Source organism: Ctenocephalides felis, unplaced genomic scaffold (assembly GCF_003426905.1).
Source record: "Ctenocephalides felis isolate EL2017-DRISC unplaced genomic scaffold, ASM342690v1 CF-g0.4_SCAFFOLD_01886, whole genome shotgun sequence".
Lineage (NCBI taxonomy): Eukaryota > Metazoa > Arthropoda > Insecta > Siphonaptera > Pulicidae > Ctenocephalides > Ctenocephalides felis.
In genome coordinates, this window is record NW_020538040.1 from 57,888,497 (window position 1) to 57,916,108 (window position 27,612).

General features: G+C 28.9%; 1 protein-coding gene across 1 annotated transcript; it reads left to right on the forward strand.

Moving 5' to 3' along the window:
* Positions 1-338: 338 nt before the first annotated feature.
* Positions 339-21,935, forward strand: LOC113375148 (ankyrin repeat domain-containing protein 50). The gene is given in 23 exon segments (XM_026615098.1): positions 339-609; positions 3,844-3,890; positions 3,892-3,969; positions 4,133-6,754; positions 7,174-7,302; positions 9,537-9,632; positions 9,696-9,785; positions 10,479-10,632; positions 11,287-11,385; positions 11,529-11,682; positions 11,985-12,175; positions 12,250-12,348; positions 12,439-12,622; positions 13,230-13,413; positions 14,199-14,268; positions 14,459-14,605; positions 15,052-15,249; positions 16,516-16,697; positions 16,951-17,149; positions 18,410-18,506; positions 19,153-19,288; positions 19,380-19,455; positions 21,804-21,935. Coding segments are annotated over 22 exon segments (5,400 nt in total). The 5' UTR covers positions 339-440; the 3' UTR covers position 19,455; positions 21,804-21,935.
* The last annotated feature ends 5,677 nt before the right edge of the window (positions 21,936-27,612 follow it).

The following is a 27,612-nucleotide window of genomic DNA, read 5'->3' on the forward strand; positions in this document are numbered from 1 at the left end:
TTATTTTGATGATGTTATTTTAGGTTTAATTGGCATTCAGCAAATTCAAGAACAACGTTTGATTAACTTGGTTCCACATAATTTTGATGAACTGACACCAGTTGATCATAATAAATCATCACATAGAAAGACAAAACATTCGAAATGCGATTCTAACAAAACCTCTGCTAATTCTGAAAGAAGACTTCCAAACGACTTGGATTTATCAAAAGTAGAGCACAGAGCAATATATGATGAACAATTTTTCAATAAATCTACTATTGACACGTTATCGAAAAAACAGGTTCAAGAATCGATAGATGCGAGCGCAAAATTATTAGTAATGATGCAAATGAAATCGCCGAAACGTGATAAAACTGGTTTATCACCAGAAGTCGAAGTAAAGGGAACGAAGAATTCCAAATCAAAACATCATGCTACTAATAGTAGTAAAGCTGTGAATGGTGGTTGGCTCTAGTAAATTATCAATGAGCAAAACCTCTCCAAAGCAAATTGAGCTAGTTGTAGAACAACCAAAGAGATTTTATTGCAGGGACTGGGCCTTTAGAAAATTAGCACAATGTTTGGAGCAGAGACCTACTTCTAGAACTTGTGGAACACTAGTTTTAGGTATATTTTGCAAAACTTTAATAAATAACTAGTGGGGCGCATGGCATCGTGCCTTAAGGCAAATTGCTGGAACTTTCCGTACCAAGAATTATTATTTTTTTAAAAACGATTAACATTTTTGAAAAAAATACTTTTTTTTGAAAAAAAAAATTTATTGAAAAAAATGTTTTCTTTATTTTGACATATTTTCGAAATTCTGAACTTTTTTTCAAAGCAATCGTACTGCTTTAACTGCATAGAGACGAAATGTCAAGCGCGTAATCGCCGCGTCGTCGTCTAACGGATGAACATTGGCACGGAACCTATAGGAATGTAAACGAAATTTATACTTAATATTAAAATCTCTATAAAATATCTGATATTTGATGTGCATATGTCTAATGATCATTTTTTGACTGACACTAGTTTTAGGTATATTTTGCAAAACTTTAATAAATAACTAGTGGGGCGCATGGCATCGTGCCTTAAGGCAAATTGCTGGAACTTTCCGTACCAAGAATTATTATTTTTTTAAAAACGATTAACATTTTTGAAAAAAATACTTTTTTTTGAAAAAAAAAATTTATTGAAAAAAATGTTTTCTTTATTTTGACATATTTTCGAAATTCTGAACTTTTTTTCAAAGCAATCGTACTGCTTTAACTGCATAGAGACGAAATGTCAAAGCGCGTAATCGCCGCGTCGTCGTCTAACGGATGAACATTGGCACGGAACCTATAGGAATGTAAACGAAATTTATACTTAATATTAAAATCTCTATAAAATATCTGATAATTTGATGTGCATATGTCTAATGATCATTTTTGACTGCCAAATGGCATTTTTTTTTTTACTTTTTTTTTATTAGACCTGCCTTCATGAAAATTTGATTTGATTTGAGTAAAATGTTTTTTGAATTATTAAAAGGCTAGGCCAACCTTCGCCAAAAACTAATCAGCACGTCTCCTTATCAATACGAATCGAATGTTTTTTTGAATTATTCAAATCGGTTGATCGGTGTTCCCGAAATCGTCGACGAAAATTTGTATCCGCACACACACACATACATACACACAATACATCCATTTTTTCTAAGGTATGCCAAAATACTCAGAAACCTTTGAAGCGTAAAGATATATACAAATTTTCATTTTAGATTTTTTTGCGATTACTATAACTTGCCCTACGGGAAGTTAAAAATAAATTTAACCATCTCAAAATTATTACGCTGACATTATGATCTACATAAATAAATAGAGTTTGATAAATCTGCTATTCTCGTTATTGCGCACGATTTGAATAAAAGTTAATTAGTTATTAACAAATTCATAAATAAACTTGATTTGATCAAGTCATTTTTGGTTTATCTAGTATTCTAAATAAAGTGATAAATGAAGTTTAGATTTGGTCTATATTTCCAATCTTTCATTGGTATTAGCACTGGCACGCATCAATTTTTTCTCTACCAAAATGATCAATATAATAGTCAATGTTTAAAATATAACAGTCAATGGTTAAAATGCTATGCACATAATATAAATCCATAAGTTTTCTTATTTTATCTTAAATTAATCTCCTATTGGCAAATGAAGATGACATTAGATTATTGCATTATTACTCTATTACTTGCCATTGAATTGTTTGCCATGTTTTTTCAGTGAAAATTTGCCTAGATCCAGAAATATAATTCTCATGTATAATATCTGAATTTTGGCTGGCAATCTTCTTAAATTGTTACACCTATTCCCCGTTTTACACGGTAGATACGTTCTAGAAAAAAACGTTTAACTTGAAAAATTCACTTTTATATGAAAAAACCGTGCTAAGCGAAAATCGCTATGAAAAAGTCCTTTTTCAGTTTTTAATATGATGAATAACAAATTGAACATTGAACGAAAAATAATATATTCAATATCATACATATTTAATAAATTATAAGAAATTTTATTTCAAATATAAAAAAAAAATATTTTCAATATTGCATTTTCTTTATAGATAAAAAATGAAACTGGTGTTTTACAGATATAACCCTTTCTTTGCTTTTTTTATTTTTATCTTTTGCCATTGTCGAACTATAATTTTTTTTATAAATTAAAGATTTTGTAAAAAATGGTTCTGTTATTTGGTCATCTTGAATAAATTTAGGCTATCAATTATATATAAACACTAATTAAAAGCAGAGTTTGGATCATAAAACATTGAGTTCCCATCTCATTTACATATTTCCATCATAGACATAGACTACTAAAATTTCATAACTGTAACCCACATTTTGTAGTAGAACAATTAAAATGTTATCTTCTATATATATAAAAATAAGTTGGGGTTTCCTTCCTGACGAAATAACTCTAGAACGCACGAACCGATTTCGACAATTTTGCATTCGTTGGAAAGGTCTCGGGCTCCGCAAGGTTTAGAGCTAAGAAAATTAGTTGTGCATGGCATCGTGCCCTAATGCAAATTGCTGGAACTTCACGCACCGTAATTAAAAATTCGAGTAATGAAAATAAACAATTGTTTTAAATAATTTCAAATCAACGAGCAATTCTTGCCGCAAAGTATAATGATGTACACGCACTGAATTTCACCATTCAATCAAAAATTGCTGGCGATTTGGTGACATACCAATGATTGACTTCAAACGATTGCAATTTTCAGTTCGCCTTGCGTTCGCAATAACAAGTCGCAAGGCCAATCGCTTAGTGTTTGCGGGATAAATTTCAAATAGATTATTTAGAAAATCATTGTTTTTCACATGGGCAGTTAGATTTTGCCTGTTCACGAGTTGGAAAACCATCCGCTTTGTTTTGTTAACGTCAGACCAAAAAACAAAAAATGTGGTTTGCCAAAGAGCATTTCAATGAAACGGATAATTTGCGGATTCACTTTCATTTACTTAGAGAAGTTCAACTAAAAAACACTTCATTTTTGTAATCAAAATAAATTCATTACTGTTGTATAATAAAATCAAATTTTTTCTTTTCAAATATAAAACAAACAAAAAATTTCTTCATCTTTCTCACGAAACCATCTGGTGGCGAAACGGAGTTCGTCGGGTTTGCTTGTTGTTATATAAGCAAATTATAGTTCAGTGTTTATAATTTCGTGTAAATGCAAAATTAATACATTTCGTTGAAAAAGATTATTTTAGAAAACTGTGTAAGATTAGAAACGTGTTAAGTTATCGGAGTACCGTGTAAAACGGGGGATAGGTGTATTTACATTGTGTAATGTAATGCTTACCTTTTACTACAGGAGGGTCTGGCAGTGGAAAAACTACTTTGTGCAGAGAAATTTGCTGGACAAAATCCTACATCTAATGTCAGTAAAGGAACACTTGGGACCTTGAATAGAAAACTGTTGGCAGTATATTATGTCCAGGTACAGACATTTTTGTTTTTTGTCTTTTGATGCTGGATGAAAAATTATCATATTGATTGGTCAAAAAATATTGTGTTTTTATTTTCATTCATTAAAATATTCTGAACTTCTTACAAAATTTTAAAATCGTGACTTTGACTATATTTGTATTTTCTATTTTCAGCCTCAAACATCTGATACACCGTCCATGGCAGATTTTATAAGATCAGTTGTAATGCAACTGATTTCTCATTCCACATACTTGCAAACTGGTCAAACCACTATATCTAATGCGACAGATACAATACCAAAATCTCCTGAAAAAATTCTTCCTGAATCACTATTATGTTCTAGCAATAATAATAAATCATTTCAGATTACGGAACTTGCCAAAGAAAATTTGAGTGACAATACAGGCAATAAATCCTTAAGTAATGGCTTGGAGGTGGATTTATGTCAGAACTTAATTGATTTAAGTTTTGAGGAAGAAACTGCTAGAGATGGTGATCTTCTGTCTGAGATAATACTTGATGAAAGAATCAAAGCATTCTGTGATAAAAAATCTGAATGTGTTTTAAGTAATATTAAAAATTGTTCACATAAAATTGAATGTGAGATGGATATAGGTTGTGATGTTGAAAGGATAGAAAAATTTGATGTTAATAACTTTACTAAACAAGATAGAGTAATTCGACAACAGTCAGATCCAATTGAATATCAGGAAAATGAAAAGCATAGAATTGGTGATAACAATTATTTTACGCATCCTCCTTCTTCAAGCAAAATTACAGCTGATAAAAAAACTAAATCTGCATCTTCTCAAGACAATGCAAAGGATTTACTTAATGAGAAACTTAAAGGTTCTCCATCAAAAATACCAGTAGCTGCATTTAGATACCCTAATATGAGCGATCCTAATTATTCATTAAGCTTAATAAAAGTAGAACACAAACAGAACGCTTGTCAATGTAATGAGGAGATATCTTTAGGTGGCGAAGGTATTGCAAATATTGATAATATAGATGCTTGTATCATTGAGCAAACCGAAAATGAGCTTTTAGATGATTCTGTAATAGAACACACTAGTGTGAAAAGTGAACAGGATTCAGATGTTAAGGTTATTAAAGATGAAAATAAAGATAGTGGTAATAATTCTTCGGAGCAAACTATAAATAAAACATCATCCAAAAACTGTGATAACGATAGCACTAGCACCGGGTTTGAGTCGTTGAATAAAATTGATGTAGATCGTAGTCTTAAACCTCAAGCACAAACCTTTGAGAATATATTGCAAATGACAGAAAGCATGCCACCTCCTTTACCATCAGCTCCACAGAATTCAAGAAATTATATAGCAAATGCCTTTCTTGAAAAGCTTTTAACTGATCCAGAAATTCAAGAAAGTTTAAATGTTGAAAATATTGATAAAAATCCTGATGATTGTTTTAAGAAGGCGATTCTATTTCCTCTGTTGGAAATAGATCCACCTAAAAATTGTTTATTGTTTATGGTGGATTCTATTGATGAGAAAGCATCAGTAAATTCCAACATAAATAATACACTAACGAAAGAAGAAGAAAAACCTGCTTGTAGTGTTAATAACTCAAAAACTATCACTGAGCTTTTAGCCAATCATCATCATTTGTTTCCACAGTGGTTGCTTCTTGTTTGCACAGCTAAAAAGCAAAGTAAGAGCCTCACTAAAATGTTTACAGGGTTTCGAAAAATCACTTTGGATGATCTGCGAAAACACCAAATTGTTAGAGATATTCAACAATACATTTTGGCTAGGTTGGACACCGAACTAAATTTGAGGCAGCACATATCACGTGATACTGCTGAGATGTTGAATCAATTGCACATTAAAAGCAATGGCTGCTTTTTATATTTAGAAAAAGTATTAGATGGTGTCAGTGATAATTTTATAGTATTACGGGAGATTAAAGAAATACCAGGAACTTTGAACGGTTTATATTTGTGGTTGTGTCAAAGATTATTCAATAAAAAACAGTTTAGTAAAGTTAAACCATTATTAAATGTATTACTTGCTGCAAGGAATAAAGTTACAAAGAGTTTTCTGTACAAATGTCTTCTGACTACAAATTGTAACATAGGTCGAGATGATTACATGAAGAGACTGCATCTGCTAAGAAAAGTGGTTAAATATGATGGAAAGTATTTAACATTTTTCCATCAGTCATTTGCAGAATGGTTACTAGATGTCAAGCACTGTACTCAAAAGTATTTATGCAGTGCATTAGAAGGGAGTTGTATGATAGCAATGCAGTACACTTCCCGAGCTAAAACCTTATGTACAAGTGAAATACACAATTATGTTTTCCATTTAACAAAAGTTGAACAATATTTTGCTCAAAAGCACAACAGTAAGAATGAAGGTTCTAAAATTGATACAGATTGGCATTTTATAACATTGATGTGGCTAATCGACTCAGGTTGTGATGTAGAAAAATCATTATTCTGTGGATCCAACAGTTTGTGTGACACAAATAAGTGTGAGCACTTATTTTTAAAGGATAATGTTAATATAACTCAAAAGGCCAGAGAAATGATCGAAAAATATTACATAAAGTACGGAGTTTCTCGAAAACCTTTAGATAATGGATTAGAAGAGAGTATTGATAATATTCTCGATGTAATTGTTGAAACTAATAAACAAAATGAAACTAAATTTCGTGAGTTTTTGGTAGAATTTTTTAGGCCTTCTTTACCAAGGGATAATAAAGTGTTAAGAATGCTTTTAGAAGCGGGAGCCAAGACCCAAATGCAAGATTATACATCAAGTCAGGTGATAATTTTTATTCCTGTAATAAAAGTGTTAAATTAGAATTTTAAATGCGCACACACCACACACACACACACACACATATATATATATATATATATATATATATATATATATATTATATATGCTAGTAGGTATGTATCATACTGATTAAAGCAAGTGATTAATTATTTTTGATAATTGAATCTAATAGCAGTTTTTCTTCTTTCCTTATTATAACATTTACATACTTACATTTTTAATTTATTATCATATAAATTTATATATTTTTTTTTTTGTATATGTGTGGTGCTAATAGTTCCATTAGATATAAGTAATTTTATTACACTTTGCACATATAAATTTTTAATCAATAACCTTCGAAGAATGCATTTATGTTTTAGTGACATTTATACATTTATTTTAAATTATTTAATTTTTAGATATCTTTGGATTCTATAACTGATACACAGTCTGTATCATATATGAATCCATCAGAAGAACTAGTGGACGATTTCTTTTCAATGAGTGAATCCTTTGCCCTTGATGCAGCTACTGTGAATGGTGTCTCAGTCAAACTATAGTTATATCAATGATATTTATGAACAACTCTAAGATTAACCTAATGGCAATTAGTAATTACTTTAGATTAAAAATTAATTTATTGAATAAATAGGTTGATCTATAAGATGTTTTTTGGCAGTCGCATTGAAACCATTCTTTCTTTTACATTTCCATTTATTGGAAAGCCTGTTGTAAATCTCGATACCTAGCTTGTTCCTTTGTGAGGATTTCAGCTTCAGTTTTGGAGGTACAACAGCACTCCTGTTTTGTGTGTTGTGGCCAAGGACGTCACTCCTCTGTACATGGTTTGTTCTGTCTGCATGGACCACAATCCCCTGCTTATAGATGTAAAGGCTGGTGACACTCAGTATTCTATATTTTGAAAACATATTCTCCGATAAGTCTGACATCCTTCTTCTTTGGCCCAGAAAAAGAAATAGCCAAGACGTAAAAACAGAGCCATTGATGGAACAAATGTAAGCACTACACTCGCGGGAGTAGTCAGGAAGGTCCACCTGCATGTATTTTGCCTGGAACCGGAAACATCGACGGAAACTCTAAAAAATATTTAAATGAAAAAACTGCAAAACATTGAATGTGAAAAAATGACATCAAAACATCCCGAAGCATGCTTTTTTCAAGGTTTCCGTTGCGGAAAGCGGACATTTGGATATTAGCTGGTAAGTGAAGTGGTCAATCCATCTACCCCAGAGGAAATTAATACAATGATTAAACGCTTGAAAAACAAAACGTCATTTGATGCATTTGATATTAAAACAAAAATGGTAAAATCTGTCGCACAGTACATTGCTGGATCATTGTGCACAATAGCGAATAACATTTACTCTACAGAAATCTTTTCAGAGAAGATGAAGCTGGCAAGGGTAGTACCATTATATAAATCAGGAAATCGTCAATAAGCAGCAAACTAAAGACCTGTAGCCGTACTGCCGATATTTTCGAAAATTATAGAAATGTTGTTAGCATTGAGAATTACAAGTTTCTTCGATACTAAAAACTATTTTGTAAAAAATCAATTTGGATTTAAAAAGAAGATTAATACAATTGATGCTGTTCTAGACCTTTTGAACTTTATATCAAATTCACTAGAAGATCATAAATACAGTGGCACACTATTTTGCGATCTTAGCAAAGCTTTTGATTGTGTTCCACATGATTTTCAGGATCATACTTCAGTAACTGGTATCAGTTTGTGGAATGGAACAATAAACGAAGTGACATAGCAAGAATAAATACAGGGGTTGCCCAAGGGAGTATTCTTGGACCAATTCTTTCATATTCGAAAATGATTTATCACTTCAGCTGCCGACACAATGCAATTTGCAGATGATACAGCATTGGCAGTTGCGGATGATCGCGAATATGAATGAAAAAATTCTGTGTGCTCACAAGCAAGTTTAAAATTGGTTTTCAGCCAACAAAATTAGACTGAACAATAGAAAAACAGTCCACATCAACTTTACTTCCAGTAGGAGACATAAGAAGCTGCATGGGGGAGAGGTTAAATATTTGGGTCTCACTATGGACAGTTTGCTAACCTGGGTAAAGCACATGGATTCGATATGCACTAAGCTCTCAAAATCAATATATGCTATCAGAAGAGTTAGATACATTATGAGAAATGCTCCAGAGATGCTTACTTTGCTATGCTTCACTCTGTGTTCTCATAGGGAATATTAGCCTGCGGACACTTGGTGCATACCTCCAGAATGCTGTAATGGCAATCGGAGGGGCGTTACAAAATATAAAATAATTTACAAAATATAAAATACTGACTGTTAGCAGCCTTTTCATCTACCAGCAGGCGATGGCGGTCTATGAAGGCAGAACAAATCATATACTGAAGAGTGATTGATGGCCACAACACGCGGAACAGGAGTGCTGTTGTACCTCCAAAACTGAAGCTAAAATCCTCGCAAAGGAACAAGCTAGGTGTCGGGATCTACAACAGGCTTCCCAATGAATGAAAATGTAAAAACAGGAATGGTTTCAAAGTGACTGTCAAAAATCTTATAGATCAACATATTTATACAATAAACGATTTTTTTTAATCCAAGTTAAGTTTTAATTTCAATTAGGTTAATCCTAGAGTTGTTCATAAATATCATTGATATTATTTTAGTTTTATTATAATATTATGATAAAAATAATAAGTGCATTGACTTAAATTATAAATATTGAATTTAAATAAAGTATCTATCTATCTATATTTAATTTGCAGTTATCAAAGAAACCTATAGATTTAGAGTTAGAAGATAGACATGGACAAACACCATTGAACTTAGCGGCTCGTCATGGTCACACAAATGTTGTTCAGGTGAGGAATTAATATTATTCATAAATATTATTCGAATTTATAATAATAATATATGTGTTTAAGGTGTTATTAAAAGCCGGTGCGGAACCTGATCACGCCGATTGTGATGGATGGACTGCACTTCGGGCTGCGGCGTGGGGAGGTCACACAGAGGTAAGAATTTGTCATATAAATTTTACGATTGTTTTTTTTTTGTTTATAAGATTTGCGATAATTTTTACTTAAAGAGTATACACTGATGACACTTTTGGAATATTGTTAAAAAAAATTGCTAATAACATTTTTGGTGAATTTTTGTTTCCACTTTGCCCAAACATAGTCCTTAATGTTTTTTGCTTTAATTTAATTTTTTTATTATTAATATGTATAATAGTATATTATTATATTTAATTATAATAGTATATTTGTTTCATCAACCCAAAAAAAAATCCATCAAAATGCTTGTAAGTGATATATGAAGTCACAAAATAATTGCATTTTTAATTTCATGCTGATTTAAGTATCTTGCTTAATAAAATTCTGAGGATTAGCATTATTAACATTTATTAATTGTATGAATCTAAAGAATTAAGATTATTTAAATATAGGTCTAAACTTCATCAAAATCTTACTCAGTTGTACAAGAGTAGAAACACATATAATTATTTAAAATATATATTATTTATCCGTTTTCTGTTAGATAATTGTTACATTTAGTTATATATATACATATTATATATATATATATATATATATATATGTATATATATATATATATATATATATATAATGTATATATTATATATATACATTTAGTTTTTTCACCTTTTGTTTAAATGTATGGTAATAGTATACTTCTTATTTTAGGTAGTAGAGCTATTGGTGGAACATGGCTGTGATGTGGATCGAGCTGATAGCGATGGCAGGAGTGCTCTGAGAGCAGCCGCGTGGTCTGGACATGAAGATATAGTTCGCGCTTTATTGAAAGCCGGAGCATCAGTAGATCGCACTGATAAAGAAGGTAATAAAATATATTTAAAATAGAATTTAATGTTTTTTGGGGGCGCTTGAAGTTTCAAAAAAAATTAAAACACTTTAAGACTTTTGTACTTATAAACTAGAATTTATTAAATGGTAGTTTATATTTAATATAAACTGAATAAATGAATGTATGAAAATATGTATAGTATAATAGTTTGTTAATAGTAGTTCTTGCATTGTCCTTGGTAGAAAGGTGGCCATATTTTTTATGTCAAAACCGGGACGGCAATTTGGAATTACAATAATTCCGGTGGGTAGGGTTAGGTTTTTTTCTAAATATTAAATATTGTTTGAAATAACAAATACTTGGGGTAAGTTATAGTAATCACAAAAAAATCGAAATGAAATTTTTTATTTTAGCATACTTTAGAAAAAATGGATGTGTGTGTGTGTGTTTTTTTTTTTTGTCGAAAAAGACATGCATTTTTTATCGAAAAAGATAGCTATTATATCAAAGAATTAGCTCGCATATTTACATGCATACATCACTTATTATTCTAAATTTCAAATTAATTATAATTAAAGTTAAAAAATAAATTCATAATCAACTATTGTGAGCTAAATAAAGTTTATAAAAAATTGTATTGGTGAATCATTATATGATTTACTTCAACTGCCAATAATGTTGTTTTAGGTCGAACTGCTCTTATTGCAGCAGCTTATATGGGTCATTCTGAAATTGTTGAACAGCTCTTGGATTGCGGCGCCAATATCAACCATAGCGACTCTGATGGTATTTAATATTTTCAAAATTGAATTGATATACTCAGAATTCTCTGTACCAAAAATCACAATATTATTATGAAAATCTTTCCTTTAGACCCATGTTTATATGTAGGCTGCTACGTTATTTTACATAATTCATTATGTTTTTAGGACGAAGTGCATTATCAGTGGCAGCATTGTGTGTACCTGCCAGTGCTGGTTATGCAAAAGTTGTGAGTGTACTACTAGAAAGAGGTGCTAAAGCAGATCATCAAGATAAGGAGGGAATGACACCATTATTGGTTGCTGCTTTTGAAGGGCATAAGTAGGTTATACTTTTATTTCTTTGTCATTGATCAAAATTTCTATTATCTTGTAGGAGAAACTTTACTACTATTTTTACTTCATAGTCCTGAAACGAAATGAAAAAAATTATATTAGTATTTTTGTTTTTTTTTGGATTTTTTTTTTGAACAACTAACAAATATTAACAAATTCAAGATTCAATTTTTTGTACAACAAAAGATCTAAAGATTGCGCAATTATATATGGAATTAAAAAATGAATAGGTAAATAATTACTCATATTCATTTTATTTGGGAATTTATGCAATAATTTACTTTTTAGAGAAGTATGTGAGTTGTTGTTGGAATCAGAAGCTGATCCTGATTTGGCAGAAAATACTGGTCGAGTGCCTCTTTGGGGTGCATGCAGTGCAGGCCATGGGGCGGTTGTAGAACTGTTATTATTTTGGGGAGCTGGAATTGATTGCATGGATCATGAAGGTCGTACTGTGTTAAGCGTCGCATGCGCTCAGGGTATTTATAATTTAAATAGCACCTTAATCACATTCTGTTAATATTTTTACATATATTTTCATTGTAATATATAGGTAATGTTGAGGTTGTGAGGCAGCTTTTAGACCGAGGTTTGGATGAAACCCATCGTGATAACGCTGGATGGACTCCATTGCATTATGCAGCTTTTGAAGGTGAATGTCTTGTATCTTTTTATTATAAAATAAAATATTTATAAAACATTTGGAAATAGGTTCAAATATCAATTCCATCAATTACTTTAGGTCATTTAGAGGTTGTTCAAGCCCTACTTGAATCTGGTGCTAAGATTGATGAAGCTGATAATGATGGAAAGAGTTGTTTGCATTTAGCAAGTCAAGAGGGCTATACTGAAGTTGTTCAAGTATTGCTTGACCATTATTCGGCACCTGTAGATCAGAAAGCACATGATGGAAAAACTGCACTCAGGTAAAATGCATTATTACAGTCAACCCCCATAAAACACAGTACTTCTATAACACAAATTCAATCTAACACGGTTTAAGAATTGAGACCATACTTCTCATAACACGGTGCTTTTAAAGCCTGGGTTTGCTATAACACAGTTTGGAAATTGAGCAAAACCAACAAAATAAGAAATATAGCAAAACCTATGAAAATCAAACTTTATTCAATCTAATATTAGTAAAATCGTCATACAATAACTCGATAAATTTGATGAAACTAGTGCAAAAATTAACTAACTAATATATTTCATATTTCTTAAACAAAGATCCTTTATAAATATCATTTTGCTAAAAGTAATTAATAGCAAATATAATGATGAAAATTTTTTTTTTAATATAATAATTTTATTAAATATAATAATTTTATAAAACATAATATTTTTGTCATCTTTGGACATTAAAATTGGTTGACTGTGAGTGAAATATGAAAATATTTCATTTTGAAATAAATAAGAACTATGTAGATGCGTAAAAAATTTAAAATTGATCACGTTTTATAAAGGTAAATGAAACTAATCTACTTATTATGAGGAACTTTGTATGTAAATTGCATTTTTTTCATTTGCCAGATTGGCTGCTCTGGAAGGTCATTATGATGTATTGCAGCTTCTAATTCAACACAATGCTGATGTCAATACAAAAGATGCAGATGGACGATCAACTTTATATATCTTAGCTCTTGAAAATAAATTAGCAATGGCTAGATACCTTCTTGAAAATGGTCAAGCTGATCCCAATTGTAGAGACTGTGAGGTCAGAAATTTTTAAGTAAAGTTAAATATTATATCATTTGATTTTTGCTTATTTGTTATTCATTTCAATCATAATATAGTTATAGAATATTTATTCTGGGTATATGCAACTTAATGTAATTGTTTTAGTTACAATTTTTATGATTATTTTATATATTTTATAACCAATTATTTCTTTAGTTAAAGTTTTGAATACAATAAATTTGTTAGGTGCTCCCTACTAGGTACGCCCAATGGCTTCCTACTGAAAAATAATATTATGTAATACTGAATTTAATTATATTTTTAGACATCTGCTATTTATAACATTTGATTATTATATATATTATATATAACATGTTACATTATTTTAATTTTCATTACAACCTGAATGATTTATATTCACAAATATATAAATATAAAATTGGAAGAGTTCTTAAAAATATGAAATAAAAGCAGAACATTATATATGCGAATATAAGAAATGGGTGATAATGCGTAAATGGTTGAAATAAAATTTTAGTGCCCGTGAATGACTGTAATATTTTTCAATATTGCACAATTTCATTGTAATTGTGATATTGATATTTTATTTATTTATTTATTTATTTATTGATTTAATTATTTATTTATTCATAAGCAAGCCGTAATCAATAATAATAGATATTATTTCAGGCTTTTATATATATATTAAAACTAGTAATTTTATGTTAATTAAAATATGCATATATATATATATATACATATATATATATATATATATATATATATATATATATATATATATGTTCAACTAATATTTTATAGGGTCGAACAGCTTTGCACGTTTCTGCTTGGCAAGGGCATACAGAAATGGTGTCTTTACTTGCATCTATTGGTAAGTGATTTTAAACGCTATTCAACATGTGCAAAAACAGCTCATGTTTATCTTACTGATATTTTCTTTTATGATTCTAGTTGATATAAATGTTTGCTATATAAATGTTTGCTATATGTCTCATATGATTGTTATGATATAATATTAAATCAATTGAATTAATTATTAATATAATAATATATGATGCTAGGTGGTGCTACTATAGATGCTCTTGATAACGATTGTAGAACTGCTTTACATTCAGCATGCTGGCAAGGGCATAGTGAAGTAGTTGAATTGTTATTAAAATGGGGAGCACAACCAGATCATGCTTGCAATCAAGGTGCTACGGCACTTGGTAAGTTTGTTGATTTAAGTTTTCAATATTTATCTAAACAAATGTTAAACTTAATTTGAAATTATAATCACACATTTATCATATAATTAAATATTTTCTAATTAAATTGTACGTAATAATCAACTTGAAGCCAATATTAATGACTAAATTTAATCTTAATTTTATTTTAAAAAAATAGTTTTCTGTTTCATTTTGTCATATTCATGGTTATGATTTAGTCAATAAGTTTAGACTGTAAAAACTATTTGATTTCTATAAGGAGACATGCTTTAGTTTTTGGCAGATGGTGGTCCAGCCATTTCAGAGATACGAAGCAAAGTGTGCAGAAAATGAAGATTTTAGTTTTTCTTGATACGTTACTTTGATAATTATGGTTTATTTTAACATTTTTATTATTTAGTAATAAATTATCAGTTTTTTATCTAAAAATTATTTATTGTTCAAAGGTATTGCTAGTCAAGAGGGTCATTATGATTGTGTTGTAAAGCTCTTACAATACAATGCAGATCCACATCATTCTGATCATTGTGGTAGAACACCATTAAAATTAGCTAACAAATCTAATAGAACAGAAGTTGTTAGACTATTAGAATCTTATATAAAGAGCAGAAAATCTGGTGGTAGTAACAACAGCATAACTACAGGCAAGTTGTATTAGATAAATATGTATCAGGTTTTTAATAATCTTTATGAGTATAATTATACATTGAACATGTGTAATATTGAACAGAAACAGTTTTTAATAAAACAGAAATTAGTTTCAACAGAAACAAATGAAAATGAAATGATTTTATTGGAAATTATATGTATAATTATAATTTGCAAAATAATAATAAATTTTATACTCAATATCTATTATATAAAATATTTATTATTTATTGTAGTCTGTAATTATTTTGAAAATAGTAGTTAATATCATTATTTTTTTTGTTTATCGAAAATAATTCAGATCTTAATTTTAATTCTGGCTAAAGTTCTAATGCTTGCTTATATACTTTAAATAAATAATGTTAACTTTGTAATCTTCTATATCTATAAAAATAAGTCGGGTTTTCCTTCCTGACGAAATAACTCCAGAACGCACGAACCGATTTTGACAATTTTGCATTTGTTGGAAAGGTCTCGGGTTCCGCAAGGTTTATAGATAAGAAAATTAGTGGTGCATGGCATCGTGCCCTAATGCAAATTGCTGGAACTTCACGCACCGTAATTAAAAATTCGAGTAATAAAAATAATCAATAATTGTTTTAAATAATTGCAAATAGATTATCTTCTATATATATATAAAAATAAGTCGGAATTCCTTACTGATCAAATTTTTCCTTTTCAAATATAAAACAAACAAAAAATTTCTTCATCTTTCTCACGAAACCATCTGGTGGCGAAACGGAGTTCGTCGGGTTTGCTAGTTCAGTTTATATAATTCTTATAAAAATTAAACAATATTACAGTATTTATATTAATCTATTTTTTTTAAATTTATATAGTATATATATATATATAAACGTTTGGTGCACCGTTGTTATAATTTAACAAATAATTCAATCAAACGTAGGACATCAACAAAGTTCGGGTAAATTCTGTTGTCTGAAGGATTACTTGTGACATAGATTAAGTTTATCTTTCAGATGTGAACGTATTTACTCAGAAGGATTTCTCGATTGCTTTTAAAAAAGCATATTTCGAGCTAGATTAAATTAATTAAATATAGAACAGGACAGCCTTTAAAAATGTAATCTAGTCTAGTCGAGTCTTCTATCTCTAAACGTCGATGTGTTTTTGAATATTTTATGTTTTAAAGTAATTACAAATTGATGTGAAAATATATTTAATTTTATAGTCAAATTACAACCAATCAACAGTAATCAATGACATAAAAAACCTTTATTAATGAAGCTATGTTTTTACAGCTTCTACAGCATTAGTAAGATCACCAAATATATCTCCAGATAGCACACATCGTTTATCATGTTTACTAGTGGATAACCATCATGCATCTGCACATGACACTTTACCATGCCAATCTGTTGGTAATCATTCAAGTTTATCATCTAATCTTACAGGATCTACACATAGTAGCAAACATGATCAGGTGAATATTTGACACTATTTCTTGTATTTTTATTTTAATTCAAGATTCTTTTCCAATAACTAGTTTGTTAAGACTTTTTTCATATGATGTATGCTAATTGGTATTCACATTATTTAATAATGAATTTATATATTAATACAAATTTTAAGTAATTGTTGCTCTCACATAATTTATGAAATAATTTTGCCTCTTATATGCTTAGTTTATTTTTGCTGACCAATTTGTGAAAAAATAATTATATATTTATTTTTAGTCCAATCAGAATATACCATTTAGTCAACAACTGCAAAGTTTTACAAGGTATGGACATACAAATGCACAGTGCAATCCACATAACAGCCATGTGTTATCACCACTGAACAGTGATGGGGGTTCACCCTTATATGCAAGTCCACCACATTCACCTATCAGCGATATAGCCAGTCCTGTTAATCCGCCTGTGAATAATATTGGTAATTAACATTGATAATATCATTGATTTTATTACCATATTTACATTATTTTCTGTAACAACTCACTTAGAAAATAACAAAATGTTATACTCACTACATGTTAAAAATCTAATGGTTTCTTTGTCTAATGAAAAATGTTATAAAAAGACCTTATAAGAATCCTGTGTCTTCTACAAAGTAAATTGTTTATATATATATATATATATATATATATATATATATATATATAATAATAATAATAATAATAATAATAATAATAATAATAATAATAATAATAAAAAAAGGAATGAAGCATTCATTGCTAAGATCAAATATATATTTTCCAAAAATAAAGAGGATTACTAAATAAATAATAACTAAATTACTGTATTAGTTCTTTAAAAAATCATTCTCGTCAAATCCACTACTCGCGGTCTTTGGTCATACTTTTCAATGATTTCACGCTTTAATTCAAAAGATATGGCTTATTTGTTTGGAACCATGATTATAAACGTAAATATTTTTTATGGTATAAGAAGCATAAAAGCACGAACACCACATACATTTACTACGAACATAAATCACTTGTTGTATATGACGAACAATAATAATGGTACAATTAAAATAGATAATTGACTTTAAATATTTGTATTGAAATGAATTAATAATTGACTTTAAATATTTGTATTGAAATTTGTATGTGACTTCACATTCGAAAACCCTTGTTAAAAATGATATTTAATCTTTCATTCGCACGCCTCCCACTCGCACGATCTCGAATACACTAGGAGCGATGTATTGCTTTGTGATACAAGCGGCAGCACTACTTTGGTGGCTCGTATCACGGATTTTGCTCGTATAAAAAAGCAAACGAGCCGCGTTTTCGGCGGCTCGTATCTCGAAAAACACGTATGATGAGTCGCTCTGTATATATATATTATATATGTATGTATATATTTGTTTTATTCAACTTTTTGTATTAATATATTGCAGCCTATAAACGACGTGCATTTTATTTTGTTTATTTATTTCATGGCAAGGTTTGTTAATGTTTTACATGTTTTGCTCCCTCAGTTTCTTTTCGAAATTCGACGCTGTTGTACACTGATTATATCATACTATACTATATTATATATTCTAATAATACTGTATTTATTTCTAAATTGAATCCGTGTCTTTATTATTTCCGTTCAGCAAAATTATAACTTTCTATTTATAATTAGTGTACAAGAGTAAGTGTACTGAATGAAAATTGGTATGATGAAAATTTACTACTTTTAGGAGGGCCAGTGAATAGTAAGACTACCGATAATCATTTTGCACGAGACACACATATGAGAATAATATTGGGTAATTCAACAAAGGAGAAGGAGCAAAGGTAAGATTTTGATTATAACTATTTGGTTATAATTAACTTCCCGTAGGGTAAGTTATTATAATCGTCCAAAAATTGAAATGAATTTATTACGTGTGTGTGCGTGCGTGGCTGCGTAATTATGGATACAATTTTTCGTCCACGTTTCGGGATCACAACCAATGTGAAATATTCAAAATGCAATCGAGTTTTTGAGAGAACAAAACTTCTGATTTGAATGATTTAAAAAAAAAAATTTACTTGTGGAGAAACGATTAGTTTAGAAAGGCAAAAAAATCCAAAAATTTGTTATATTTCAAAAATGATTAGAATTTTAATTTTAATTTAACTTTAAATAAATAATTTTTAGAAACATAAGTTCTTTCCATACTTTATACTTGTTTAACTATGGTTCTTTCATTCTAATTCCGCTTGATTTAGTTTTGTTTATTTACTTTTCATGTAAACATATTTAAATGTTGTCGTTCAATTTATAAGCTCTTATATTTTGTCTATAAAATACGAAGAACGAAAGTTACAGTATTTATAATAATCTATGTGAAATTATTTAATATTCAAGTATTTTATCACGATACGGGAAGTTCCAGCAATTTTTATTAAGATACAATGTCAAGCACCACTAGTTTAATCATAAATTGTTTGATTGCAGTTCAAGTAAATCTAAACGTAACGTTATTGCAACAAATCCAGCATTCCGTTTGATAAGAAGTGGTTTAGACTCTGCCGCCGCAAACATACGACGAACTGCCGGACAAGCTTTCAGCCAGAGTCATAGGCATGACAAGGTAGTATAGTTTCAAAATAATCACGTCTTTATAATATTATTTCCTTCACTAGTATTTTATATAAATTGATTTGTGACATTAACATTTCTAGAATAAGGGCAATGAAACAGAGGGTGGTGCGACGAAGTCAGGCACATTTCAGTGGCGACGGGAGACTCCTTTATGAGGTATTTTTATAATTGTTTTTTTTTTTTTAACATATATATAGTATATATGTTGTTTTATCCACTTCATCACTTCGGTACAGCGCCTATTGGCCGCGAAAAGTTGCTCCCAGCCGACTTGCAACATCCGTACTCTGAGCGTTCATATTACAGACGTTCACTGAATGTGACACGCGGCTGTGTGAATGCCCACACGCGGCCGCCATGCATACTTGTCACTCGTACCGAAGTTGTTAAGCGTATCGAACAAGACTTTCTCGCGCGCCGAATGTGTTCCGATTTGCGCTACCCCCAGATCCTCTCACCTCATACAAATATTCTGTTTTTACTTCGAACGAGACGGTCGCTATCTCGAGGACATATCTCCTCTTTATTTATGTATTATCTTCAAATTTTTTTCTTAAGCGATAATTTTTTAATTTCCCGTAGGGTAAGTTATTATAATCGTCCAAAAATCGAAATTGAACATTTTTGTATTTCTCGACGTTTTGAAGGTTTCTGAACATTTTGGCATACCTCAGAAAAAATGGATGTGTGTGTGTGTTTTGTGTGTCCGCATTTTTTCGTTCACGATTTCGGGCACACGATTTGAATGGTTCAAAAAACATTCAATTCTAGGGAGATGTACTGATTAGTTAGTAAAGGCAGGTCCAACAGTTACGGAGATAAAGAGCAAAGAGTACAGAAAATAGAAATTGAGTTTTTGAGAGAACGGAGCATCCGATTTGAATGTTCTAAAAAACATTCCATTAGTAATGATTGGGAGAAGTGGTTATTAGTTTTTGGCAAAGGCAGGCCCAACCATTTCGAAGATACAGAGCTGAATGTGCAAGAAATGCAGTTTTAGAGAGAACTGAGCGTTCGATTTAAATGATTCAAAGAACTTTCTGCTTGCTTTAACAAAATAATTGATATTGAAAAAAAAATGTTGTTTCAAAATTTTTTTTTTCAATTTTGTTTTTCAAAAAAAATTTTTTTTTGTAATCGAAAATCATTCAGATTTTATTTTTAGTTCTGACTAAAGTTTTAATATACTTTAAACAAATAATTCCAACTTTGCAATTCAGTTTATATAATTTTTATAAATATTAGACAATGTTACAATATTATAAATACGTAATGTATATTGAAATGAAATAATGTATTTGAAAACATTCAATATTCCTCGAACATTTTGTTACGGTACGGGAAGTTCTAGTAATTTGCCTTAAGGCACGATGCCTAGTTTAATGTATTTTATTGTATTTTCTATATATGAATGTGAGCATAACAATGCTTTTTATAGTCTATATAAATTGCTAAGGCGTTGTTGACCTTACGTATGTCCCCTCTGTTTCCCATTACATTTACTACACTTTAAAAACACTTATGTGATCTGTAAATAACGGTTGAATATTAAACACCGATAGACATGTATTAATTAAATTTATTTATTAATTATTAAATTATTATATTATTAATTTAAGAAACTTGGGCGCTAGGTTCAGACATGTTCCTAGTATCGCAACTTAAAATGTACTATCTTTTTAATATTTGAGTAACTTTTGCGCGCTATACTTAACATGTTAAAATCTTCGTAGAAGGGGCAGTCACAAATATACAATATTACATAGACAGAATTTAGGAAACTTCTATAATCCGTCTAATGCGGATGCGAGCATTAAACCTTGTCCACTTCTTTGGAAGGGTAAATGGATTCATAACCACGATAAATATGTGCAATACTCCATATTCTTTCGTATTGAAAGACTAATTTATCACTTAAACTGTTGTGAAAAATATTTAATATGCACGTTCATCCAGTGCCTACTTAACGTAAATACTATATAATTATAAGAATGTTTAGAACAAATTCTTAACAAAAATGATGATAAAATATTTCAAAATCTTTAGAAATATTAAATTATTGAATGGATTATCATTTCATAGAGCTATCATTTCAAGTACAAGTTTGTACTTGTAAGTGGATATTTATTATATAACTGTTCAAAAGTACGATTTGATGATTTTCATAATCTGACTATATTTTTGCTTTGCCGTGCATAGTTTAACAAAAAGTTTTTTTTTGAATTATTAATTTTTTAAGAACATTTTTTTTTAATTTTCATTTTTTTTTAATTTTCATTTTTTGATTTTATATTGTGATTTCTACAATATTAATATATTAAATAAAAATAAAAAAAGTCTAGCATTGGTTAATAGAAAGAATCCTTTTATATTTATGACATTACTATATCTTAAACCTATGATGAATTTAATTTATATGGTATTATATAAATACTTTTACCTTTATATATCTCGATGTGTATTTACCATATAACAATTTTTGCTCATACATGTGTTTTTTCTAGTCGCAAGAAAGAAGTTATTCAGTGCATTTAGGATAAGGCGAAAAAAAGTTATATAACTTTATTGTGAAATACTACATAACCCATATGTAGAGAAAAAATGCTAGTCGTTTAAATATATAATTTTATTTCATAGATAAGAGATAGAAGATATATATCTTACTATAAAATTTTGTGTAACATATTTTTATGATTTTATTTAATATTGTAAAATAGGTTTTTATGTTTAATATATATATATATATATATATATATATATATATATATATATATATATAAACGACTATTTATTTTTGTTCGATTTTAATACTCTAATTTTAATTGAATGCCAATGTGTTAAATTATTACCTAATATTACATGCAAGATCTGCAAAGGCTTTATATATATATATATATATATATATATATATATATATATATATATATATAAATATATAAATATAAAGCGAGAGGTTTTTTAAGATGGTGAAATATATATGATAAAGTTATTCTTGGTCATTAATCTAATAATTAAACAATTGTCTTTATTGTTGTATCAAACGTTTCGGGGCCTGGTTTGATTCATCTTCAGTGCTACATTAAAAGATTCCAGGGTTATAATTTAAAAAAAGATATGAAAAATTACAAATTTACAAAAATATAATTATAAACATGCAAAATAGCATAAATCTGAACAATTGTTTTTTCTGTGTTACTCTTTCAATTATTTGTATGGCGAGTTATTGCATATTATTCATTTTTAGTTTTTTAGTCGTCTACCTTTATATATGTTAAATAAAAAAATTATCAAACTGTTTAGATTTATGCTATTTAACATGTTCATAATTATATTTTTGTAGATTTGTATTTCTTTATATCTATTTTTAATTATGTATTGACAGATTAACTGTCCTGAAAAAAATATATCTCGCGTTGTTTGGAAATTATTAGCTTTCAAATGCAAATTAGAGCTTTAGTGGAATTATGACCATTATTCGATTATTGCAGTTAATTTTGTTTATTTAAACTTTGGAACTATAAGTGTGAATAATATTTTTAGAACCACAGTAAGTATCTTATTAATTTCTTGGAAAGCATAACATCAAGTAAAAAATAAACTAATGATTTTTAAAACATGTTTATTGTTCCATATGTTTCGACGTAAAATTTTACGTCATCATCAGTGTTTTTGAAATTCCTAGACTAACACTAATACATATTAAAGACACTTCATGTTATTAATAATTGGAATAAACTACTAAGTGCCAGTGGCCACTTTTTTCTAAGATATATTTTCAGAAATGAAATGAATTATATTCGTATCATCCTTATTTCATTTCATTTCTAAAGAATATCTTATAAAAAAGTGACCACTGACACTTTATGCTTTATTCAAATTATTAACTACTTATATGTTGAGTGTCTTTAATATGTATTAGTGTTAGTCTAAGAATTTAAAAACCACTGATGATGACAATAAAGTTGTTTGTTTTGATAATCTTCACTTTAATTATTTTTCACTTGATGTCAAGGCCTCCATGAAATTAACTATACATTTCAACATCAAATTGAAACACTCTCAACACACACACACACACACACACACACACACACACACATATATATATATATATATATATATATATATATATATAAATGTATTTTTCTGTAATATTTTACTTTGTTATGAACATTAAATCTGAAATGCAATTTTGTTCTGCATGGATTAGTTACAAGATGAATCTTAAAATATGGCAATAAAAGTTATGAGTGATTATGTTGGCCTATATAATTCACAAACATATTATATAAAATTATTTTTGAAAAATAAATAATTACTTGTTATATCTATCACGATTGTATATTCGAATCTCATCTAAAACACATAAATGAAATACAATATTAAAAAATTCATAAACAGATTTTGTATATAGATCATACGTTTTCGAATTATTTGAAAGTACATAATTGAATTTAAATCCATAAAGAGTGAGTATTATTATTATTATTATTATTTGTTTAGTATCTTAAAGTCTATAGTATACTTGACCACAGATTTTCAAAATGAGTGCATATAATAATCATGTATATTTCAATTACATTTCAAAAAAATTGAGAAGAGTTATTTTCAATATTGAAATATTCTAAGCAGTAATTAGATGTAGAATAAATATATATTTATTGATTCAAAGTTTTCAGATCTAGTAAATTGTTTTTATTACTGGTAAATAATACAAACTAATACTTACAAGTTAATAAATAGTTAAATTGAACAATTATAAATAGAAATGAACAAGCATTCAATTAACAAGATATTCATCACATACTTGAAATGTAGATCAATTACTGAAGTCTGATTAGAAAATAGTATTATAATTTTAACATAAACTGTATTCAATATAAATTTTATGAAAATCAATTATATTACTGTAGAAATGGGCTGTAGATAGTGAATTTAGAAGGTTATTAACAAGCATATATAACAAAACTAATTTCATCTAATAATCAACTTATACAATTAATTTATTGTTCAAAGTCAAGTATATATCAGATATATATGTATGTGCATATTGTGTATATACATGTGTTGTGTATATATATATATATATATATATATATATATATATCAATTTATATGGGTAATAAAAGTCGTATAGGCACCATATGATTTTCGTATACTAGGGATCAAAATAAGATACTTTGTCGAAGAAATCATATCTCCTGTGGGTGGGTGACCTCTAAAGGGAGGTTTCAGGGGGTGACCCATAGGCATGGGTGGATTGGCCTTCCAAAGTTAGTTGGGGTTTATTATACATTGGGGCGCGATTGGAGCACTCTAAATGGGTTAAAACGGAATTTTTCAAAATTCAATCCCTATCTTTGGTTCAATGCACGTGACATCAGAATTTATTTTAGAGGTATTGTTTCTTCAGCAAAGTATCTTATTTTGATCTCTAGTATCCAAAAAAAGCATATATATATATATATATATATATATATATCCCTAGTATCCGAAAGAGCATATATATATATATATATATATATATATATATATATATTCTTTTCAAATGCTTTTAGTTTTCTTTACAATCAATATTTATATATTATCCTTTATTATGAAATTGTAATCACTTGTATTTCTTGTTGAACTCAGTTTAGAAGTGTGATTTGTATTAAATATACATATTCTGTAATGCTGCTGAATGCCCATAATTGGTATCATTAAGTTTAAATCAGAAAGCTACTGAATACTATCGCAAATACGTAAATCTGTTAGAATAATCTTTAAAATTATTTATAGTTGATCTTAGTTTACTCAAAGAATTGAGTAGATTAAAATCTATATATTTAATAATAATTTATGCCTGTAAATTGTTACAATACATTGTACCAATCAAATCAAAATTATATTTTTGGTAATCACAACGTGAATATGAGTTTATTCAGTTTTATATCTGATTGAGAGTTTATTTTAATGCCTGGTTTCTAAATATATTGATAATTATATAGATAATGCAGTATAACTTGGATATTAAAACAAAAAACCAAATGTTATGTTCATTTAGCTTTAAATATAAAATGATGATATTCAAACGGAATGTGACAAAGTATTAAATAAAAAATAATGAGAAGATTAATTGAATAATATGAAAAAATGATATTGTCTAAATAAACCAATACTGAAACTTATCAAAAGTTTTATTTTAATAATCAAATTTAATTATTGATTTTATTTGTTTGTATCAATTCTTATTATCAATAAGTAGCAATAAAATTTACATATTTTATGTGATTTCCTACATAAAATTAAACTGTACAATTTAATATGTACTGAAGGCAGCGAATAAAACGATTATTACAAGGTCAAGTTAAATAATATATTGACTAAGAAACTGATTGAGTTTTTTTTGGAGTTGCAGGTTTGGGAGATAGCATGGTGTATCTGTTTTCCTTCGGTGCGGGGGGGACTGGCTGTCGGTTGCAAAAAATAAAAAAAAAACATTTTTGAAAATTGTGAAAAAAATTTTTGAAAATTTTTAATTTTCAATTTTATTTGACATGTTTGAATTGAGTGAAAAACTATGGTCTTTGATTTGTTGGAAAAAATTTTAAGAAAATATTAGAAAAAAAATTTTTGAAAAAAAATTTGGAAAAAAAATGTATTTGGAAAGAAAAACTTGAAAAAATAATTGGAGAATTTTTTTTGGCATGTTTGAACTGAGTGAAAAACCATGGTCTTTGATTATTTGGGAAATTAGGCATCCTCAATAGGGGATACAAGCGCCCCGAGAGACGAGTGAATCGAGATACGAATGATATGAATACGAATGACACTTTGAGATACGATCGTCTCGACATACGAGTGAGTAGCAAAACCAGCGTCACGAGTTACAAGCGATTAGAGATACGAGTAATTTGAAATACGAGCGTTTTGAAATACAAATGCCTCGGCATATGAGTGATTCGATATCCGAGCGTCCTTATACGATATACGTTTTGAGATACGAGTGATTCGAGATATGAGTGATTTGTGTTTAACCTTGTTTAACATACGAGCATTGTGTTCCAGTAATTCGAGTTACAAGCACTTAGAAATACAAGCGCCTCGACATACATGTGATTCGAGTTACGAGCGATTTGAGATACGAGTCTTTTCAAAAAAGCTTTTTGTCGGCGATTTCTTGCAATTTTTTTTTGTCAATGATTCTCTTCCAAGTTTTTTATTGACAACGATTGTTTCGAATTTTTTTCCCAATTTTATTTTCTCCAAAAATTTTTTTTCACAAATTTTTCTTGCAAAAAAATTTTTTTTTTTCAAAAAGTCTGGTGGCGAAACGGAGTGCTTGCCAGGTTTGCTAGTTTTTTTTCCAAAATTTTTTTTTTCCGCATATCGGTGATGCAGAGGACGCGTCGCCTGAATGTTTTCGGGGTGTCGGTGGGGAACCCGCACGAGGGGGGGGGGGTCCCCAAAATTTTTTTACCCAAAATTTTTTCCCCAAATTTTTTTTCTCAAAATTTAATAAAATTTAAATGAGTGAAAAATGTATTTTTTTGACATGTTTGAACCGAATTTATACAAGTTTTTAGCGATAGATGGCTACTTATAATTTATAATCTTTTTTCCATTTATAAACTCTCGCTGTGCATTACTGCTGATAAGTTATATATATTTTTCCAACTAATAACGCACGCTGTGGAGTTAATGGCTTGGATAATTAATATTTAAGTCCCGCATGAGGGAACATAATTAAATCCGTTACCATGCGGGATCGCATACCTCGCTAACATAAAATTTTCAGTAGCGACGGTTACCATGGCCATGGCCAACTTTTTTCTCCAAAATTTTTTCGCATTTTTTTCACAAAAATTTTTCCCTAATTTTTTTTCCAAAATTTTTTTTCTTCGGGTGATTTGACATGCGAGCGCTTTGAGTTACGAGTGTTTTTCCCCAAATTTTTTTTCGGGTGATTTGCGAAACGAGCGCTTTTAGATACAAGTGCTTTGAGATACGAGCGTTTTGAGTTACGAACGCTTTGAGATACGAGTAAAAAAATTTTTTCCTTAAAATTTGTTTCCAAAATTTTTTTTTCCTAAAAATTTTTTTGTCCAAAATTAGTTATCCAAATTATTTTCCAAAAAATTTTTTGTCCAAAAATTTTTTTTGACCAAACATTTTTTTCCCAAAATTTTTTGGCCAAAATTTTTTTTCCCAAATTTTTTTTGACCAAAATTTTTTCCCCCAAAATTTATTTGACCAAAAATTTTTTTGATTAAAATTTTTTTTTTAATTTTTTAGGCCAAAAATTTTTTAGACCAAAAATTTTTTCCCAAA